Below are 19,903 nucleotides of genomic sequence, written 5' to 3'. Positions count from 1 at the left end.
GACTTACCGGACAAATGCAGGATAAAAAAACATCATAAATAAATGTTATTTCATTTTTTGGGGGGGACAAAATTTACTAAGTTAGTGGACTAGTGAAATACAGGCCCAGGACTTTTCAACATCTTCATGAATAATAATAATAATAATAATAATAATAATAATAATAATAATAATAATAATAATAATAATTTACAGTATTAGATTTGTATGCCGCCCCTCTCCGAAGACTCGGGGCGGCTCACAACAAGCGATAAAACAATATTGTACAGGCACAAATCTAATATTAAGAAAAAGCTAAAAACCCTATCAATTTAAAAAACCAAACAGCACATACATACCAAACATAAATTATAATAAGCCTAGGGGAAAAGGTGTCTCAAATCCCCCATGCCTGGCGGTATAGATGGGTCTTAAGTAGTTTACGGAAGACAAGGAGGGTGGGAGCAGTTCTAATCTCCGGGGGGAGTTGATTCCAGAGGGCCGGGGCCGCCACAGAGAAGGCTCTGTGTAAAGATGGTTTATTTTGTGTAAAGAAGGGAACCAAAGTGCAGCCATATTTTGATAACAAGTTGTCTTTTATACTCAAATGGCCTTTCCTCTGTACCATTATGTAACCATGCGTGCAAAGCACTATTATGAACAAATGTTGTATATATGTTTGTTTGTTTGTTTGTTTGTTTGTTTCATTCATTCATTCATTCATTTATTTCTTCTATTTTTATGCTGTCCTTCTCCTTAGATTCAGGGCGGCTTACAACATGTTATCACTTTTTAACAGAGCCAGCATATTGACCTCACAATCAAGGTCCTCATTTTACCCACCTCAGAAGGATGGAAGTATTTTTAACTCATTGCGTGAAAAACAGGATATAAAAATGGGGCTAGTCCCTAAGTAAGAGGACTTATGGGAGTGTTCGAGTGTACTGGGAGTCACGTATGTATTTTTGATTTGGTATAAAAATGGATGTGTGAAGATGTCAATTGCCTCCTTCAGGTGTGATTCTCTGCCTGAATTGGCCTCTCCTTGATTAACAAGATAGTAAACATCTGTTCCTTTTTCAAAAATAATAATATTTTTATTGATTTTTATAACAAAAAAACATTCACACAATATGCTCAGTGTTCAAGGTGCCACCAGACAGCATTCATACCCCTCCACCAAAATGGGGGCATATTTTCTATATACCATTTTAACTCACGAGTAATATATCTTGTTACATTTTATAAACTAATTTTAATTTATTCATTATAGCTTGGTCTCAAATTCTACTGACCACATATTCTCTTACCTTGTCCCCTTGTCCCATCATTACCCGCAACTCAGTTTCGTTGGGCGGATTCACCTTCTTATCCATGATCTCAAACTGAATATGATCCACTATGTACTGATACCAGTTTTGTATTGTCCATTTTGTCACATCGTTCCAACCTAGGACTATTACCGTCTGAGCGCTTTCTATCTTTGCTTCTCTGCACAGGAGTTCATGGCCACCACGACAGCCATGGACCTAACTCAAGTAATACAGGGTCCGACTCACGAGGGGGGACATGCACCCAACATGTTATTCCTCTCTGAGCAATTGAGTAATGTTCTGAGACTAAGGGGCTTAGAAGGGTTGCCTTTGTCATGGTCAGACCATTTTCTACTACGGCTTGACTTCCTGGCTCCAATCCTTCCCCTCAGGGAGGCGGAACCAATTAAGTTGTTCCGCCCCAGACGCCTGATGGACTCAGAGGGCTTTCATTTTTTATTTTTTTTTTCAATTTTTTTTTATTATTTTTCATAAAAAGACAAACAAATACAAACAAACAATGAACATAAAGTGGGGGTATATTTCCCCCGCTTCTTATGAAAGTATAAATTCAAATATAGAAAAAGAATACATATGTGTTAACTATTATAAAAAAAAAAAAGAAAAAAGAAAAGATTAATAAATTTGGGTTGAAGTTTACAAATCTTAATGTGGATATTAAGGTTAATATAACATAGTTACCAGAAAGGAAAGATACCTTTAATATAATCCTAATTACTATAATAAAATAGTGTTAAACCTTCAATCTAAACAGTAAAACTAAATTCAACTATTATACTTCAAAAATCTTAATATATTGTTTGTACTTATACATACATAGCTATATCATAATCATCAAAAAATCCTTTTAAACTAATATTACTATTGTTATCATCTAGATAAAAACTAATACAGAATAAAGAAAAAGAAAAAACAACCACTAAAGATATATCTTATTTTTTCTTATCTATCCATTTGTAAACGTTATTCCATGTTTCGTAAAATTTAGTATCCTCTTGATCGTTTAATCTTCTTGTCATCATATCCATTTCAGCGCAATCTAATATCTTAGCTATAACCTCTTCTTCCTTGGGGATTTCCTCCCCTTTCCAGTTTTGCGCATATATTATTCTAGCCGCAGTTAATATATGTATGATTAAATAAAAAATTTCTTTCTTATAGATCTGGGTTGTGACACCTAATAAATAAAATTCCGGGGTATTATCTATATCTTGTTTTATTATTCAGACGGCGCTTGGGGTTATTCCAGATACACTCATCCACAGTTCACTGGAGTCCCTTGCTGAGGCCTGGAACAAGGCTGCAGTGGGGGCTCTTGACCGGATTGTGCCGTTGCGACCTCTCTGTGGCACTAAACCCCGTAGAGCTCCATGGTTCAACGAGGAGCTCCGGAAGTTGAAATGCCAGAAGAGACGTCTAGAGAAGCGATGGAGGAAGAGTAAGTCTGAATCTGAGCTTTTATTAAGACTTACAAAATGGCACTCAAGGCGGCAAGATGCATGTATCATGCCGCCTTGATTGCATCAGCGGAATCCCACCCGGCCACTCTGTTTAGGGTGACCTGCTCCCTTCTTAACCAGGGGGGAGTTGGGGAGCCCTTACAGAGTAGTGCCGAGGATTTTAACACTTTTTCGCTGATAAAATCGCTCAGATTCGGGCGGACTTCGACTCCAATTGGAAAACAGAGTCGACTGACAATGAGTCAGTTGAGGTGATTGGGGCCCATACTTGTCCACCTGTCTGGGAAGAGTTTGATCTGGTGACACCTGATGAAGTGGACAAGGCATTATAAAGTCTGCATTATAAACAGTTCCGCCACCTGTTTGCTGGATCTGTGTCCCTCCTGGCTGGTTTCGGCCAGCAGGGAGGTGACATGGAGCTGGGTCCAGGAGACTACAAGGAGGCACTTGTGCACCCCCTCCTCAAGAAGCCTTCCCTGGACCCAGCCATTCTCAGCTATCGCCCAGTCTCCAACCTTCCCTTTATGGGGAAGGTTGTTGAGAAAGTGGTGGCGCTCCAGCTCCAACAGTCCTTGGAAGAAGCCGATTATCTAGGCCCGGAACAGTCAGGATTCAGGCCTGGCTACAGCACGGAAACTGCTTTGGTCGCGCTGATGGATGATCTCTGGCGGGCCCGGGATAGGGATTTATCCTCTGTCCTGGTGCTTCTTGACCTCTCAGCGGTTTTCGATACCATCGACCATGGTATCCTTCTGCGCCGGCTGGAGGGGTTGGGAGTAAGAGGCACTGTTTTTCAGTGGTTCTCCCCCTATCTCTCCGGTCGGTCGCAGTCGGTGTTAGTGGGGGGGTCGACCTCTAGGTTGCTCCCTTGTGGGGTACCTCAGGGGTCGGTCCTCTCCCTCCTGCTATTTAATATCTACATGAAACCACTGGGTGAGATCATCCAAGGGCATGGGATAAGATATCATCAGTATGCAGATGATACCCAGCTTTACATCTCCACCCCTTGTCCAGTCAGCGAAGCAGTGGAAGTGATGTGCTGGTGCCTGGAGGCTGTTGGGGTCTGGATGGGTGTCAACAGACTCAAACTCAACCCTGATAAGACGGAGTGGCTGTGGGTTTTGCCTCCCAAGGACAATTCCATCTGTCCATCCATCACCCTGGGGGGGGGGAGTCATTGACCCCCTCAGAGAGGGTCCGCAACTTGGGCGTCCTCCTCGATCCACAGCTCACATTAGAGAACCATCTTTCAGCTGTGGCGAGGGGGGCGTTTGCCCAGGTTCGCCTGGTGCACCAGTTGCGGCCCTATCTGGACCGGGAGTCACTGCTCACGGTCACTCATGCCCTCATCACCTCGAGGTTCGACTACTGTAATGCTCTCTACATGGGGCTACCTTTGAAAAGTGTTCGGAAACTTCAGATCGTGCAGAATGCAGCTGCGAGAGCCGTCATGGGCTTCCCCAAATATGCCCACGTTACACCAACACTCCGCAGTCTGCATTGGCTGCCCATCAGTTTCCAGTCACAATTCAAAGTGTTGGTTATGACCTATAAAGCCCTTCATGGCACCGGACCAGATTACCTCAGGGACCGCCTTCTGCTGCACGAATCCCAGCGGCCAGTTAGGTCCCACAGAGTGGGTCTTCTCCGGGTCCCATCAACTAAACAATGCCACTTGGCGGGACCCAGGGGAAGAGCCTTCTCTGTGGCGGCCCCGACCTTCTGGAACCAACTCCCCCCAGAGATCAGAATTGCCCCCACCCTCCTTGCCTTTCGTAAGCTGCTTAAAACCCACCTCTGCCGCCAGGCATGGGGGAATTAAGACTTTTTTCTCCCCCTAGGCCGTCACAACTGTATATATGGTATGCTTGTATGTGTGTTTGGTTTTTATATATCAAGGGGTTTTAAATTTGCTTTTAGTATTGGATTTTATTGTACATTGTTCATGATTGTTGTTAGCCGCCCCGGTTTTTGGAGAGGGGTGGCATATAAATCCAATAAAACTAAACTAAACTAAACTATCCACTCCACTCCTTTCCCTTTCTGTCCTTTCTCTATCTATCTTCCTTTCCCTTTCTGTCCTTTCCTTTCTGTTTCCTTCCCTTTTGTTTCCTTTTCTTTCCCTCTCTTTTTTCCTTTACTTTCTGTCCTTCTTCTATCTTCCTTTCCTTCTCTTTCTTTTCCCTTTTCTTTTCCCTTTCTGTCCTTCCTCTATCTTCTTTCCTTTCCATTTCCCTCCCCTCCCCCTTCCTTTCCCTTTCTGTCCTTCTATCTTCTTCCCTTCCCTTCCCCTTCCCTCTCTTTTCCTTTCCTTCCCAATCCCTTTCCTTTCCCTTTCTGTCCTTATTATATCTTCCCTTCATTTCCCTTTCTTTTCTTTTCCTCTTTATTCCACCCCCTTTCTCTTCCCTCTTTCCACCCCTTTCTGGTTTCATTACCACTTTTATTTTCTATTTTATGCCGCGATAATAAAAATAGTAAAAAGGGAACCTTTTGTTTTAGGGTGGATTATGCAAATTTCCCTGTGTTTGTGTGTGTCTGTCTGTCTGTCTGTTTCTGTGTTTGTACAGCCAGATTATTTATTGATAAACACAAGTAAAAACAGTAAAAATATCACTAAAATCACATATATAATTTAAAAAGAACATAAATACTAACAATCGGTCTTAATTCCAGGCCTTCTTCTATCTTCTTTCCTTTGCTTTCCCTTTCTTTTCCCTTTCTAGCCCCAGAGGAAGAATCCGCGGTTCTGCATTGGGGGGGAGGGGGGCGCGGAGAAGCGTTTATCTCAGCCGTTGGAGGTGGGAGGGGCCAGAACGAGGGACAGCACCAATGGGAATTCTCCCTGCTCGAGCGTCATCGGTTTCTAAGCAGAGTCCTTTGTGGCTTCACCTGAAGGAGGAGAGAGAGAAGCGGAGAGAGGGGGAGGGGGAGGGAGGGGGATCTTGGCCTGAAGAACCAACTGGGGCTTCTTCTCTGGGCGGAACTCTCTCCTCCAGGGGGTGAAGTCAGGAGAGAGTCTGCCCGGAGACATATGATGCTGCAGAAGGGAGAATTCCCACTGGTTTCTTTCTGGATGCTCCCAATTCCTAATTTCGGGGAAGCCCCATTCTGGCTCAACAGCCTTTCCATGATCCTTTCTTGGCGCAGAGAGGGGACCGGACGGGATTCCCACTGCCTGATCCAATGGGGTCCATGGGATCTTGAGACAGGTCATTTTCTGGGTGGATGGGAGGGGGAGGCAGGGCGGGGCCAGGCAAGGGCCAGGCAATTCAGCCGGTTCAAACTACAGAGTTGGAAGGGACCTTGCAGGTCATCTAGTCCAACCCACCGCCCAAGCAACAGAACCTACATCTGCCTCTACCTAGGATGGAACTCTCAACCTCATGAACCAGGGAGAACCGGCTAAATCCCACCACTCCTCCCTTCCCTGTATTTTCTCTTCCCTCCCTCCTTCCCTCCTTCCTCCTCTCTCTCTATCTCTCTCTCCTTCCCCAAGTCATTGAGCCTAAGATCTTCCAAAGACCCTTCACTCCTATCTCTGGATAGAAAATGGAAATTTTTGCATCTCATTTGGAAACGAAGGACCCAGAGTCTGGAGGAACAATGGAGAGACACACACTGCAAAATGCTTAAAGTCCAGTGTGACGTTTCCACTGTCTGTGTTGATTTGGGGAGCCACGTCATCTGCTAGTGTTGGTCCACTGTGCTTCATTATGTCCAGGGTCAACACAGCCTTCTACCGGGAGATTTTGGAGCACTTCCTGCTTCCTTCCGCAGCCGAGCTCTATGGAGATGCTGACTTCATTTTCCAGCAGAACCTGGACACTGCCCACACTGCCCAAAACCTGCTCCAGTGACTGTGGGGTTCCTGTGCTGGATTGGCCAGCAAACTCCCCTGACCTGAATCCCATAGAGAATCTATGGGGCATTGCCAAGAGAAATTTGAGAGACATGAGACTGAACAATGCAGAAGAGCTGAAGGCCGCTATTGAAGCATCCTGGTCTTCCATAACACCTCAGCAGTGCCACAGGCTGAGAGCTTCCATGCCATGACACATTGAGGCAGGAATGGCTGCAAAGGGCCCCCAAACCAAGTACTGAGGACATACGCATGCTTATACTTTTCACAGGTCCGATATTCTTCTATGTACAATCCTTGCTTTATTGATTGCAAGTAATATTCTAAGTTTCTGAGATGGGGGATTTGGGGTTTTCATGCACTGCACCTCATAATCATCACAATTATGACAAATCACGGCTTGGATAGAAACATAGAAACATAGAAGTCTGACGGCAGAAAAAGACCTCATGGTCCATCTAGTCTGCCTTTATACTATTTTCTGTATTTTATCTTAGGATGGATCTATGTTTATCCCAGGCATGGAAGTTTGTTCCAAGCATCTACTACTCTTTCAGTGAAATAATATTTTCTCATGTTAGAAACATAGAAGGCTGAGGCAGAAAAAGACCTCGTGGTCCATCTAGTCTGCCCTTATACTATTTTCTGTATTTTATCTTAGGATGGATCTATGTTTATCCCAGGCATGTTTAAATTCAGTTACTGTGGATTCATCTACCACGTCTGCTGGAAGTTTGTTCCAAGGATCTACTACTCTTTCAGTCAAATAATATTTTCTCACGTTGCTTCTGATCTTTCCCCCAACTAACTTCAGATTGTGTCCCCCTTGTTCTTGTGTTCACTTTCCTATTAAAAACACTTCCCTCCTGGACCTTATTTAACCCTTTAACCTATTTAAATGTTTCGATCATGTGGAAATTATCTTGCTTTGCATGTAATGGGTCTCTCTCATCTGTTATGTTTCACCTTTTAAGTTACATTACTGAAATAAATTTGACTTTGGCACAATATTGTAATCTTTTGAGTTTCACCTGTAATAAAGTCTGGAGGGATGGAATTGCCGGAAGAAAGATGTAAGTACAACGATATATTCATATTAAAACTGAGAAGAAAGTTTTACTGTAAAATATTGAAGAAACTTTTATTCCATTCGGTTTTTTCACCTAGAACCAAACTGTGATGAAGAAGGGAAAGGGACCCAGCGGGAGGGCCAGGGGGAGAAGTTGGACAGGAGGAAGAAAGTCTCCTAGGGACGGCAATGGAGTGGTTGGAGTTGCAGCCCAGAAGGGGCCGTCTGCACTTTCCCCAAAGGGTCCTTCTGCTCCACTTGGCTGCGTGGTTGAAGTCCGAAGGAGCGGGGGGGGGCAGGGTGTGTTGAGAGGGCCTGGGGAGAGGGCGAGCGCCCCCTGTGGGTGAGGCAGTGATGAGAGGGCGAAAAGCCTCGGAGCTGTTAGTTTTAAAACTCAGGCAGAGTTATTTTGGAAAGGGGGGCGGTTAAACTGGGGGGAGTGAAAGGGAAGAGAAGACTTCCTTGCTTTTCCGCAGCCTTCGCCTGGTGGCCCATCCAGGTGGGACCCTCAGCCTCCCTGCTTAGCACCTGAGACATTCCAGGCAAAGCTGCCGGCCGAGCCGTTGAAGCCGCTCAGGGAGAATCTCCGCAGATCTTTGGCCGCGTGAACTGGTTTCTCTTGCGGCTCCTCCGCCACCTTTCTCGGGCGCTTTGCCCGCCCCTCGCCTGCTGCTGTCACGTTCCCTTCACCCGGGCTTTAAGCCCCCACCCTTCCTCCTCTTCTTCTTCTTCCTTCGCCTCTTCTTCCTCATCATCATCCTCTTCCCCGTCCTGCTCTTCCTCTTCTTCCCCTCCTCTTCTTCCTCCTCCCCCTCCTTCTCTTCCTCCCCCCTCTTCCTCCACTGTTCTCCTTCACCCACATACAACACGCAACCAAAACACTGCCCCAACAATAATCCAGTCACGCCTTTGTCTTATCAACAGAGGAATCCAAGACACACACACACACACACAATCAGGAGCGGGAAGGCTTGTACAAGGCTAGTATTTGTGTGGTCACTGTGCATCTTGAACTGACCTTCATCTGATTTCTTATCTCCTTAAAATGGACGTTGCAAAGGGATTCCATTCGCTATTAGGAGACATTCTGAGACCTAGACATTGATTCCCAATTGATCAGCAATCTGTGTGGTTGGAGAGCAGGACAGTTTCCATGGGAGCCTCTTCCAGAAATCTATATGTTCCCACCAGTGGTGAGATTGAGCCAGTTCGCACCAATTCAGGAGAACCGGTTGTTAACTTTCTTTTTTTTTTTTTAATAAATTTTTTTATTGATTTTATAAGTTTACAAAAAACAAACGTATAACAGTGCACAGTGCATGTGCCCATCACCAAACAACACACACCCCCCATCACCCCCACCACCCCTATAGAAGGATTCAAAGACTTTTGAATTATTTGTCTATCTATTAATCCTTGGCTCTATCTTGAACGCTTTTTTTTACTAAAAGAGTGATTGTAGTTTATTTTTCGTATTTACATCACAGATTCTACTTAACATATAATCTTTTACCTTGTTCCATCGCACCATCAGCTTCTCTAGTTTATTCTCATCAAAATTATTTAATCTTATTTCCATAATTTCAAAGTGTATGTACTCCACCATGTACCAATACCAATTCTGTAGTGTCCATTTTGTAGAGTCTTTCCATCCTAATACTATCACCGCTTGAGCACTTTCCAATGCTACAGTTTTAATTTCTTTAGATTCTCCTAGTTCCCTATATTTAATTAAGATTGCTGTTTCTTTTGTAATTATCCAATTAATATTTAACATTTTATTAATTTCATTCTGGATTAGCTTCCAGAATTTCTGTATTTCTATACATTCCCAGATCATGTGCATAAAAATTCCTTTTTTCTGGCATCCATGCCAGCATTTACCTTTCTCTTTCCCCTGGTAATGTGCAAGTTGTGCAGGTGTATAATACCACTTATGTAAGATTTTTCTTCTCATCTCTTTAACTCTCGTATTTTTAATCTTATATATATTTACTATTATTTCTTCCATTTCTCTTTCGTCTATTTTTAAGTCATCCTGCCAACATCTTGTTAGACTTTTAACTACCTCTTCTTGCCTCTGCAATAGCATTCTATATATGTTACTGGCTTGTCCTTTACTTTCATTTATCTTTACCCTTATTATTTTTTCCAAGTTATTTTCTTCTCGTAAGAAGGTTTCTTTATTCTCCCTTTTATTTAAACATGTACATATTGCATTAATCTGCAACCATTGCTGTTTACCGATCAGCCATTCCAATCTAGTTCTACTAACTCTTCCATCTTTCTCATATAGCTGTTCCATTCTCATTACCCCTTTACTATTTAATATTTTAATGATTCTAATTAAATTAGCCTCATCCCCTATATTCAGTGCATGCAACGTTGATAGCTTGGATAACTTTATTCCACTTGTCCTCTGCCATTTAAGCCATATTTCTAAACATGCTTTAAAAGAATCACTTAGGGTACTGATTTCAATTCTATTCCAATTTTTAAATAATAATTCTTTGTGAACTTTCTGAGCAGTTTGGCCAACTGGTTGTTGGAGGAAATCATTAGGGCAGAGAACAGGTTGTTAAATTACTTGAATCCCACCACTGGTTGCCACCCTTATTCAACCCCTTCTTGGACCTGGAGGAATATTATGCAGCATTAAACTTTTGTGATCTGCCTTTAGACAGGATCCCTTCAACCTCCTCCTGCAGAGAGTGTGTAGGTCACCTTTCTCTGGACATCGTATCCAACCCTTCACAGACAATACAAGCTTAGAAGCGGAGCAGAGAAAATTCTTTAGGCAGATATTGTAGAGTGGAAAATTAAACGATCTGAAAACTGCTATTTTATTTCTCTGCTTGAAAGAAAAAAAACACAGTGGAAATTTCATTACAAACTTTATTTTTTTAATTTACTTAAAAAAAAAATTGGTACAAAGTACAGAAACAATAATAATAATAATCATCATCATCATCATCATCTCAAACTGAAATCCCAAACAGCCGTTCTGTTGATCACTTTCTGTAAAGGAGGTTTTATCAGGAAATCAAGAAAGAATTATATAAAAATAAAAAACTTTTAAAATATAAGATGAATCAAGATTTCCCTTCCAACCTGAGAACCGATCAAACATGGCATTTCACATCATTCTGGCATTTTCATGGAGAGGATCAGGCAACCAGACTGGTACTTGGTGCCAACAGCTTCATCCTGATCTCTTTTCCTACTCATTCTCTCTCACAAACACTTTTAGCTGTTGTCAATAGTAACAAGTGCCCACATTTTTTTCTATAAGCTTTCACATTCAGTAGCTGTTGCTGAACAGCTGAATTCCTCTGAATTTTACAGAGCAAGATTTATTGAAAGGGGACGGAGCTGCAAGAATTCGAATTGTTCAACCATTTCCCACTTTGAAACATATAGATATGTTTTTCTTTGACTCCTGCATACTATCTAAATGGAAATCAAATGAACATCACATTAATAATTTTTCCAATATCACAATGGTGTTATATATCATGTTTTTACATTTGTTCTGGCTGTGAGATGCTCCTTTGTGTTCAGGTCTGGCCTCAGAAGGATAATGTAGCACTTGGGGATGAAGATGCAGCCCAGAAGACCAGCACTGGAGGCCAGGATGGTGAAGACCTGAACTGCCACCATGTATTTCCCTTTGGTGCTCAGGTAGGTGGGCACAAAAGTCACCCAGACACTGCAGAAGACCAGCATGCTGAAGGTGATCAGCTTGGCTTCGTTGAAGGCCCCAGGAAGATTCCTGGCCAGGAAAGCCACCGTGAAGCAGATGGCAGCCAGGAAGCCCATGTAGCTGAGGGTGACGTAGAACATGACAACAGCCCCTTCGTTGCATTGCAGGATGATCTCTCCATGCTGGGAGTGGAGATCAGATTCAGGAAAGGGGGGAGAAACCGCCAACCAGATGGAGCAGATGACAATTTGGACAGCAGAAGAAGAAAGGATGATGGAGTTGGCCAAGCTCTTCCCCAACCATCTCTTCACACTGTTTCCTGGTTTTGTGGCCAGAAAAGCCAGCACCACTGTGATGGTTTTGGCCAAGAGAGAAGAAACAGCAACTGAGAAGATAATGCTGAAAACTGTCTGTCGGAGAAGGCAGGTGGCTTTCCTTGGTTGACCAATGAAGAGAGAAGGAGACAAGAAGCAAAGCAGGAGGGAGACCAGGAGGATGTAGGAGAGGTCCCGGTTGTTGGCTTTGACAATGGGGGTTTCTCGATATTTAATGAAGATGATTAAAACAAGGTCTGTGATTAAGAACAACAGTAGGGCAAAAAAGACCAGAATGATGCCCAGAAAATCTTCATAAGACAGGAAGGTTAAAACTTTGGGGATACATTGGACTCTGCGCTCATTAGGATATTTATCATCTGGACACTTGGTGCATTTTTTAGTATCTGAAAAATAAAAAGCAATATTTCTTTATTATTTTGGTTTTTTAAATTACAAGAAATAATGTTTTTGGACAACAAATAATTCCAGGAACATTTTCCACGACGTATATCTAAACAATTCCATTAAAGAGGTAAAAAGGATATTTTAAAAAATAGCTAGGTATATCAAGGTGAGGGGAGTCCTAGGATGTTAATTATTTTCTGTGTAATGTGTAGAATCGTCATAGGAACCTAGATTATTAGAGGTTAATAATGAATCATATAATCTTTTAGCCAAACATCCTGAGTCCTGCCCCATGGCAGTTAAAGGGACTTGGAGGATGCTTAGAGTATCCTATAACATCTGGAAGCAATATACAATTAAGGAAAAACTTCCTAACAGTGAGAACAATTAACCAGTGGAACAGCTGGCCTCCAGAGGTTTTGTGTTCTTCAATATTGGAGGTTTTAAAGAAGATATTGGACAGTCACTTGTCTGAAATGATATAGATCCATGATGGCAAACTATGGCACAGGTGTCAGAGGTGGCACGCAGAGCCCTCACTCTGGGAATCTGTGCCATTGCCAGCTGATCTTCTGATTTCCAGTGCAGGCAGTGGAGCACTGAGAAACAGCCTGAAAACAGCCTGGAAAATGGTCCAGAAAACAGCCAACAGAAGGACAGTTTTCACGCCGTTTTTTTTGGACCAAAAATGACCTGAAAAACAGCCAGAAACAGCCAGAAAATGGCCTGAAAAAAGGCCAAAAAAGGCATGTTCACGCTGGCCAGCTAGTCTTTGAGTTTCCAATGCTCCAACATGTGTATCTGCATGTTCTGGTTTGGCCACCCTGTTGGCCAAAAATGTTCACCATTACTGATGTAGGTTCTCCTATTTGAGCAGGGGGCTGGACTAGAAGACCTCCAAGGTCCCTTCCAGCTCTATTTTAATTGATCGATGGATCGATATGAAGGGCAGAATATTTGTGTAAGGAGTTCCCTCCAAAACTATCCACAACACCACATGATGGACCTTCTCAGTGATCCTCAAAGGGAGGCCAATATACAGTGAATTGCCAGGTCTTTCAGAAGGTGGAGATGAAAGAATTCATCAAGTTTCAAAGATCTCAGATGTTCCTAGAAAGGTCAACTTAGCAGCACTTCTCCAAACTAAAATGCAGAAGAGATATTTCCTCTGCTGTTAGTAAAGATTGACCAGTCTTCCACCCCCTCCTCCCATCTCTTCCCAGCCCTCCTTCAAAGTCCTTTTGATTTACTTCCTTTTAGATAATAAATTGTGTAGGTTTCAAATAAAGGAAAAGAACAGGTTTGCTCCAATCTGCCTTTTAACTTGCACTTTCATGAAAATGTTCTGGATGGATCCAGTTCCACCAAGCCTCCAATTTTCCTCAGTGTCACCCACCTTCCTGAGTGGAGAAGGTCCCCTCCGGACAAGGAACACAGTCGTAGCAGCAAACTGGCTCTCCTTCTCGAGCCCTCTTGACAAATCCAGGATGACAACTTTCCACACATTTGGACTCAGGGAAAGACTAAGCAGAAAAAAGAGAATGTGTTAGGAAATATGTTAGGACTCTCCATCTATAGAAAATGTAGGTAAAAATGACAGGAGACAATTAGCCTCTGGTCTTCACTGAGGTTTATATGAAATCTCTGACTACTTCTAAACAAATGCAGGAGGTATAACAACTGGCAGATTCTTCATTTAATTCCTCCCTTTTAGGTTTGGAATTGAACATTACAATAAAGTACTTTTGTATTTAATAAAGTCTGGAGTGATGGAATTGCAGAATTTTTTTTTTAAGTATGCGGATATATTCATATTAAAACTGAGAATAAAGTTTACTGTAAAAGGTTTAGGAAACTTTTATTTCACTCAGTTTTTTTAATGTAGAATAAAACTATGATGAAGAAAGACACCTCTGACCATTAAGATCATGAAAGATTTCCATAAAACATGGCAAAGCTGCTCCATGTAGGTCCTATCTACTGAAGAACTTCCATTAGAAGACACCAACTGGCATGGAAGGCCAACCACCCTGGAGACTCTAGGCTTTCCCCACTTGAAATGGGACCTCAGGCTTTGGGAAACAGAGAAAAGACAGCAACATTTCTCCCACCTTATTAAGCAACTTTAGCCGTGAAAGAGCATCTTGGTCAATAGAAAGTCTCTGTCTTATAAAATCCGCCAGATCCTCTTCCTTGACATCCCGCTTGGAGAGAACCAAGTAGCAGTCAATGGCCAGATCTGCTTTTATCTCTCCATTTTGGTCCAAATACAGTTTTTTATGAGAAATATTCCAATATTCATTCTTCTCCAGAAAGGGATGAAACTAGAATGGAAACATCCAGGAATTTGAAATACAGAAAACATTGTTTCTTATCCCACATTGAATCTTTCTTGTAGAATTGTCTCATCTCCAAATTGCTCTCCTATATCTCCTAGACCTTTCTTCTATTCCTATATCTCTTGTTCTATTCTTTCATTGATATGTTCTATTACTATATCTTCTTTTCTATTATGTCTTAAATATATTTTACTATGAGTATCTCCTCAGCATCTACGGAGAGGGGCGGCATACAAATCCAATAAATTATTAATTATTATTATTATAACCTTCATCCTGTATTTTACTATGTGTATATAGATATATACCCACTAAATCCCTCATTGTGTATAGGACAAAATAAATAAATAAATAAAATAAAATAAAATAAACCACAGGTAGATTCCCAGAAAGCCTGGGGGTTTATCAAGAAGAAAGGTGTCAGGCTAATCTTCTCCCTGGTTATCCTGATGGAAAACAGCTCCAGATGTGCTAATTCTACTTGATGGTAATGCGACATTAACCCAATGTTGCAAGTCTGAAAGAACAAATCTCCCACCAACTCTTTTCTCAGCCTGAAAAGTTATCAAAGATCCTTTCTGAATTTCTTTCTCTCGCATTATGCAGATGCAGGATTCTCCCCTCTGATCTGATCCTTCCCTAGGCAGCCTCTCTTCTCCTCATCCCGAGAGTCATTCTCAGCTATCATTACATTTCTTAAGTACCATATTTTGGGAGTATAAGACGCACTTCCTCTCCCCCTAAAAAGTGGGTGGAAACGTTGGTGCATCTTCTACACTGAATACAGCCATTTTTGGCCTCCCTAAGACCAGCCACATGTGAAAACAGGTGTGTAGAGGGTTTGGGAGGTCTGAAAATGATCCTGGGGGCTGAGGGAAGGCAAAACCTTTTTTTCTTATTTACCTCTTTGAAATCTTGGAGTGTCTTATGCACAGCTGCATCTTATAGTCCCACACTGGAAGTTCTAAAGATGTTGGATAACCATTTTACTGAACTGGTGTAGGATTTCTTGCCTAGGCAGGGGGTTGGACTAGAAGACCTCTAAGGTCCTTTCCAACTCTGTTATTCTATGTCCTAATACAGGGATCCTCAAACTAAGGTCCGTGGGCTGGATATGGCCCACCAATGCAAAGTATCCCATGCACGGAGTGGTAGAATTAAGCCCCTTCCCTTGCCCCACCCCTCGCCATTGGCCTTATCTTCCCATGAGCATCTACTCCAGTGGCACTTCTTTCACTGGTTGAGCTGCCCTTCTGATGACACAGCTGCTGCCGGTGGGTGAGTAGGGGAGGGGCTGCTTTGAAAAGTAGCCCTTTAAAAGTGGGTGGTGGGTGGGTGGGGGACATGTCTCCATGTCTCTTAGCTTTTTCAAAATCAGCTGAAGTTGGCTAACACTCATTCAAGTGCAACCACAGTGTAAGGCCTGAAGGAGAATTCACCCACTGCTTTGGTTCTTGCCATATGTAAAGTACATCCACCAAATTGGTTGCTGGACAATTTTGTTAGCTAAATAACTAAATAACTAAATAACAACTAAATAACTAAATAACTAAATAACAACTAAATAACTAAACAAACAAACAAATAAAGAAGGGGGGCTTGATTAACAGCTTCTCTCAGCCTCTCAGGACTTCTCTGCTCTATGATCAGGAGTTATTTTGAAAGAAATCCTGTTTCTTTCATTCTTTTTAATGGCCTTTTTAAAAGAGCTTGAAGCTGCTGTTGTGATGAAGTTAGGCAAGTGGCAAGAAACTTTGTGCTCTTTTTCTCTTGGGGGGGGGTCTTATTAAGTAAATAGATTCCTTGGGGTGAGCAAGTACAGCTTAGGAAGGACAAAGAGAAAAAATTGGACTGTTACATTGGCCACGCCCACCTAGTCACATGACCACCTGGTCCTGCCCCCCAGTCATTTGAAGGACTGTGAATCACCCACCTATGTTTGAGGACCCCCGTTATAGTATTCAACTGGGGGACAATATACAGTATATGTATGTGGGTTTGTCTGTTTTTAAATATACAATTTTTAAAATATGTTTCAACTACTTTTGTTTTGTCTTTATAATAGTTCAATTTTTGGAAGCTTGTTTTTTTATCTTTTTAAATAAGAGAAAATTTAATGAGTGGAATATCAAGTTTGCAGAAAAAATATGTATGATTTTCACAGAGAGAAGGGTGCAGGAGTAAAATCATCTAGAGTTTTTTTTTAGCACATAGGACTTGACTAACAATAGAGCCTCATATAAGAACATTAATGGTGGACTGGAAGAAAGATGAGGGACACCAAACTTGATATGCATGTTTGTGAAAATGACCTCAGAATCGTAGTTAACTGGAAACAGAACATGAGTCAGCTGGGAAAAGTTCTTGGAAAGGAGGCAAAGGCAGCCGTAAGAATCCCAGGAAGTGGACGTTCTGGCTTGGGGAGACATCAACTCAAGGACCAAGTCCGCTTGCAGGCACCAAGCTTGGAGGAGAATTTGCAAAAAATCTAAATCAAGTTCAGGGAAGGACAAATACAGTATTTCCGAGTCTGTGGAGAGGGCTGGCATACAAATCTAATAAATTATTATTATTATTATTATTATTATTATTATTATTATTATTATTATTATTATTACAGTATTATTATTATTATTATTATTATTATTATTATTAATAATAATAATAATATTTTTTTTCCAGAGTATAAGATGCTCCGGATTATCAGATGCACCTACATTTTTTGGAGAGGAAAACAAGGGGGGGAAAAAATCTGCCTCCCAGAAATTTGCCTCCTTGCAGCAAGCAGCCCGTTTCAGCTTCAGCACAGCCTGATTAGCACAAGCAGAGAATTGTGGGTTGGATCGGCCTCATCAGCTGTTTCAGGCTGCAAGGATTGCCATAGGCTATGGCTGCCTCTGCAAGCTCCCCGTTTTCTGGGTGGTGGGGATCAGAAAGGGTGGAAACTGGGGCACATGGAGGCAGCAATGTGAATCTCTAAGCCCGAAACAGCTGCGGGCCATGTGGATGCTTGTGTTCATCAGGCTGTGCTGAAACTGAAACAGGCTGTTTACCGTTTGCTGCAAGGAGGCAAATTGCTGGGAGGCAGAGGCCAAAGGGTGGGGGCCGGTGGGTGGGTCTACATTGGGTGTGTAAGATGGACCCAAATTTTCACCTTCTTTTTGGGGTGGAGCAATATTGGGTTGCTACCAGGATGGAAAAGGGTGGCGCATTGGTAGCATAAGTTGAGCTGCGCGTTTGTTTCCCAGCAAGATTTTGCTTGTGTGTGTGCAGAATGGGAATCCGCCCCGGGTGGGGGAGAGTGCATCTTATACTCCGAAAAATACGGTAAGGCAAGGGAGAGATCAAAGGAGCCGCTCGTATCCTTGAGGAAAGAGAAGAAGGAGGAGAGCTGAAGATCGGGAGGAGTCTGGGAGCCCCTTTCCAATGGACACCATCTCTCGATTGAGGAGGGGAGGATGCAGCCCTCTTCCGATCACTGACACACGTCACACACCAGCCTAAGATCTGCTCACTGTTACTCTAGGGTGTCAGACATGGAAAAATGAACTCAGTTACAGGAGAGGAGACTTTAGCTGAACGAGAGAGAGAAATATCCTCAAAGGATGAGCTCTTTTAGAGCTGAGCCAGGAAAGCAGAGAAGTTCAGTCTCCCCTTCGTGGATTCTCTGAATGCAAAGACGGAGCCGCCATCAGTCAGAGAAGCTTTAACTGGGATTGCTGCAGAGAGGAGGGGTTGGGCTAGATGGTCTCAGGGGTCTCCTCCAAATTCATAAAGGTCAAATTCCACAATGCTAATCACAAACCTATACAGCATTTTCAAATTAACAGTGTTTAATATTGAAATGCCATGGGATCTAGTCTTTGGAACAGGGGCGGGTTCCTACCCGTCCAGTCCAGTCCAGTCCAGGCACAACGGTAGCCTCATACTGGCCTCGTACTGGTCCCCAGGGGCTGCCATTTCCCCCCATAAATTTTTGAATGTCTTTTTGATTTTGGGATTTTTTAATTTTTTTCTTCTTCTGTGCATGCACAGAAGCCAGGTTTTTCAGCACTGCACATGTGTCACCATTTTGTTTTGGGTGGCTTTAAAAAACTTTTAAAATGTTTTTCCTTCTGTTTTTTGACCCACTCACGATGGTCACTGGCCTGGTACCGGTCCCTGGGGGCTGGCATTTTCCCCCCAATTTTTTTTTGGAATATTTTTTTTTGGGGGGGGGGGTTCTTTAATTTTTTTCTTTTTATGAGCATGTGCAGAAGGAGGGAAAGAAAAGTGGGGGAGAGAAAGAGAAAGAAAGAAAGAAAGAAAGGGGGAGGGAGGGAGTGGAGGGCGGAAGCTCTGAGAAGGTGGCAGTGAGGGAGGGAAAAAAGAAATAGGGGGAAAGAAAGAAAGGAAGGAAGGAATGGAGGGAGAGAAAGAGAGAGGGAGGGAGGAGGAAGGAAGGAAGGAAGGAGAAGTTGAGTGGGTGGGTGGAAGAAATGGAGAGAAAGAAAGAGAGAGGGGGAGAGAAAGAGAAAGAAGGAAGGAAGGGAGGATGGAAAGAAGGAAGGAAGGACTGAAGAGGAAGTTTGTGTGGGTGACAGGGTGGGAAAGAAGGAGGGAAAGAAAAGGGGAGAGGAAAGAAAGAAAGAAAGAAAGAAAGAAAGAAAGAAAGAAAGGGGAGGATGTGGAGGGAGGGGGAGGGAGGGAGTGGAGGGCGGAAGGACTGAGGGGGGAGTTTGGGTGGGTGGGAGGGAAAGAAAGAAAAGGGGAGAGAAAGAGAAAAACAAAAGAAAGGAGGGAGGGAGAAAGAAAGAAAGAATGGATGAAAGAAAGAAAGAAAGAAAGAATGGATGAAAGAAAGAAAGAAAGAAAGAGAGAGAAGGGTGGGAGGGTTGGACGAAGGAAGGAAGGAATGGAGAAAGGAGGGAAGAAGTTGGATGTGAGGGAGAGAAAGTAAGAGAGGGAAAGAGAAAGAGAAAGAAAGGAGGGAGGAATGAATGAATGAATCAAGGAAGGAAGGAAGGGGAAAATTGGGTGGGTAGTCGGGAGTGAATGAAAGAAAGAAAGAAGAGAGAGAAGGAAGGAAGAAAAGGGGAGGGAGAGTGAGGGAGTGGACGGCGGAAGGAGTGATGAGGAAGTTTGGGTGGGTGGCAGTGAGGGAGGGAAAAAAGAAAGGGGGGAGAGAAAGAGAAAGGAAGGAAGGAACAGAGGGAGAGAAAGAGAGAGGGAGGGAGGGAGGAGGAAGGAAGGAAGGAAGGAGAAGTTGAGTGGGTGGGTGGAAGTAATGAAGAGAAAGAAAGAGAGGGGGGAGAGAAAGAGAAAGAAGGAAGGAAGGGAGGGAGGATGGAAAGAAGGAAGGGAGGACTGAAGAGGAAGTTTGTGTGGGTGGCAGGGTGGGAAAGAAGGAGGGAAAGAAAAGGGGAGAGGAAAGAAAGAAAAAAAGAAAGAAAGGA

The 19,903-nt window shown here is 42.8% G+C and overlaps 1 protein-coding gene across 1 annotated transcript in view; it reads right to left on the bottom strand.

Annotated features, from left to right (window-relative positions):
• Positions 1-10,582: 10,582 nt before the first annotated feature.
• Positions 10,583-19,903, bottom strand: part of LOC139155168 (vomeronasal type-2 receptor 26-like) — a 180,271-nt gene continuing 170,950 nt past the window's right edge. Inside the window, exons 6-8 of the mRNA XM_070730252.1 lie at positions 14,241-14,453; positions 13,526-13,652; positions 10,583-12,128 (exon numbers count right to left, since the gene is read on the bottom strand). Of these exons, the coding sequence (XP_070586353.1) occupies positions 11,218-12,128; positions 13,526-13,652; positions 14,241-14,453 (1,251 nt within the window). The 3' untranslated portion in view covers positions 10,583-11,217. The remainder of the gene's footprint in view (positions 12,129-13,525; positions 13,653-14,240; positions 14,454-19,903) is intronic.

The sequence above is a fragment of the Erythrolamprus reginae genome (assembly GCF_031021105.1).
Source record: "Erythrolamprus reginae isolate rEryReg1 chromosome 13 unlocalized genomic scaffold, rEryReg1.hap1 SUPER_13_unloc_4, whole genome shotgun sequence".
NCBI classification, from domain to species: Eukaryota; Metazoa; Chordata; class Lepidosauria; order Squamata; family Dipsadidae; genus Erythrolamprus; species Erythrolamprus reginae.
This window is presented reverse-complemented; position numbering and strand designations above follow the sequence as displayed.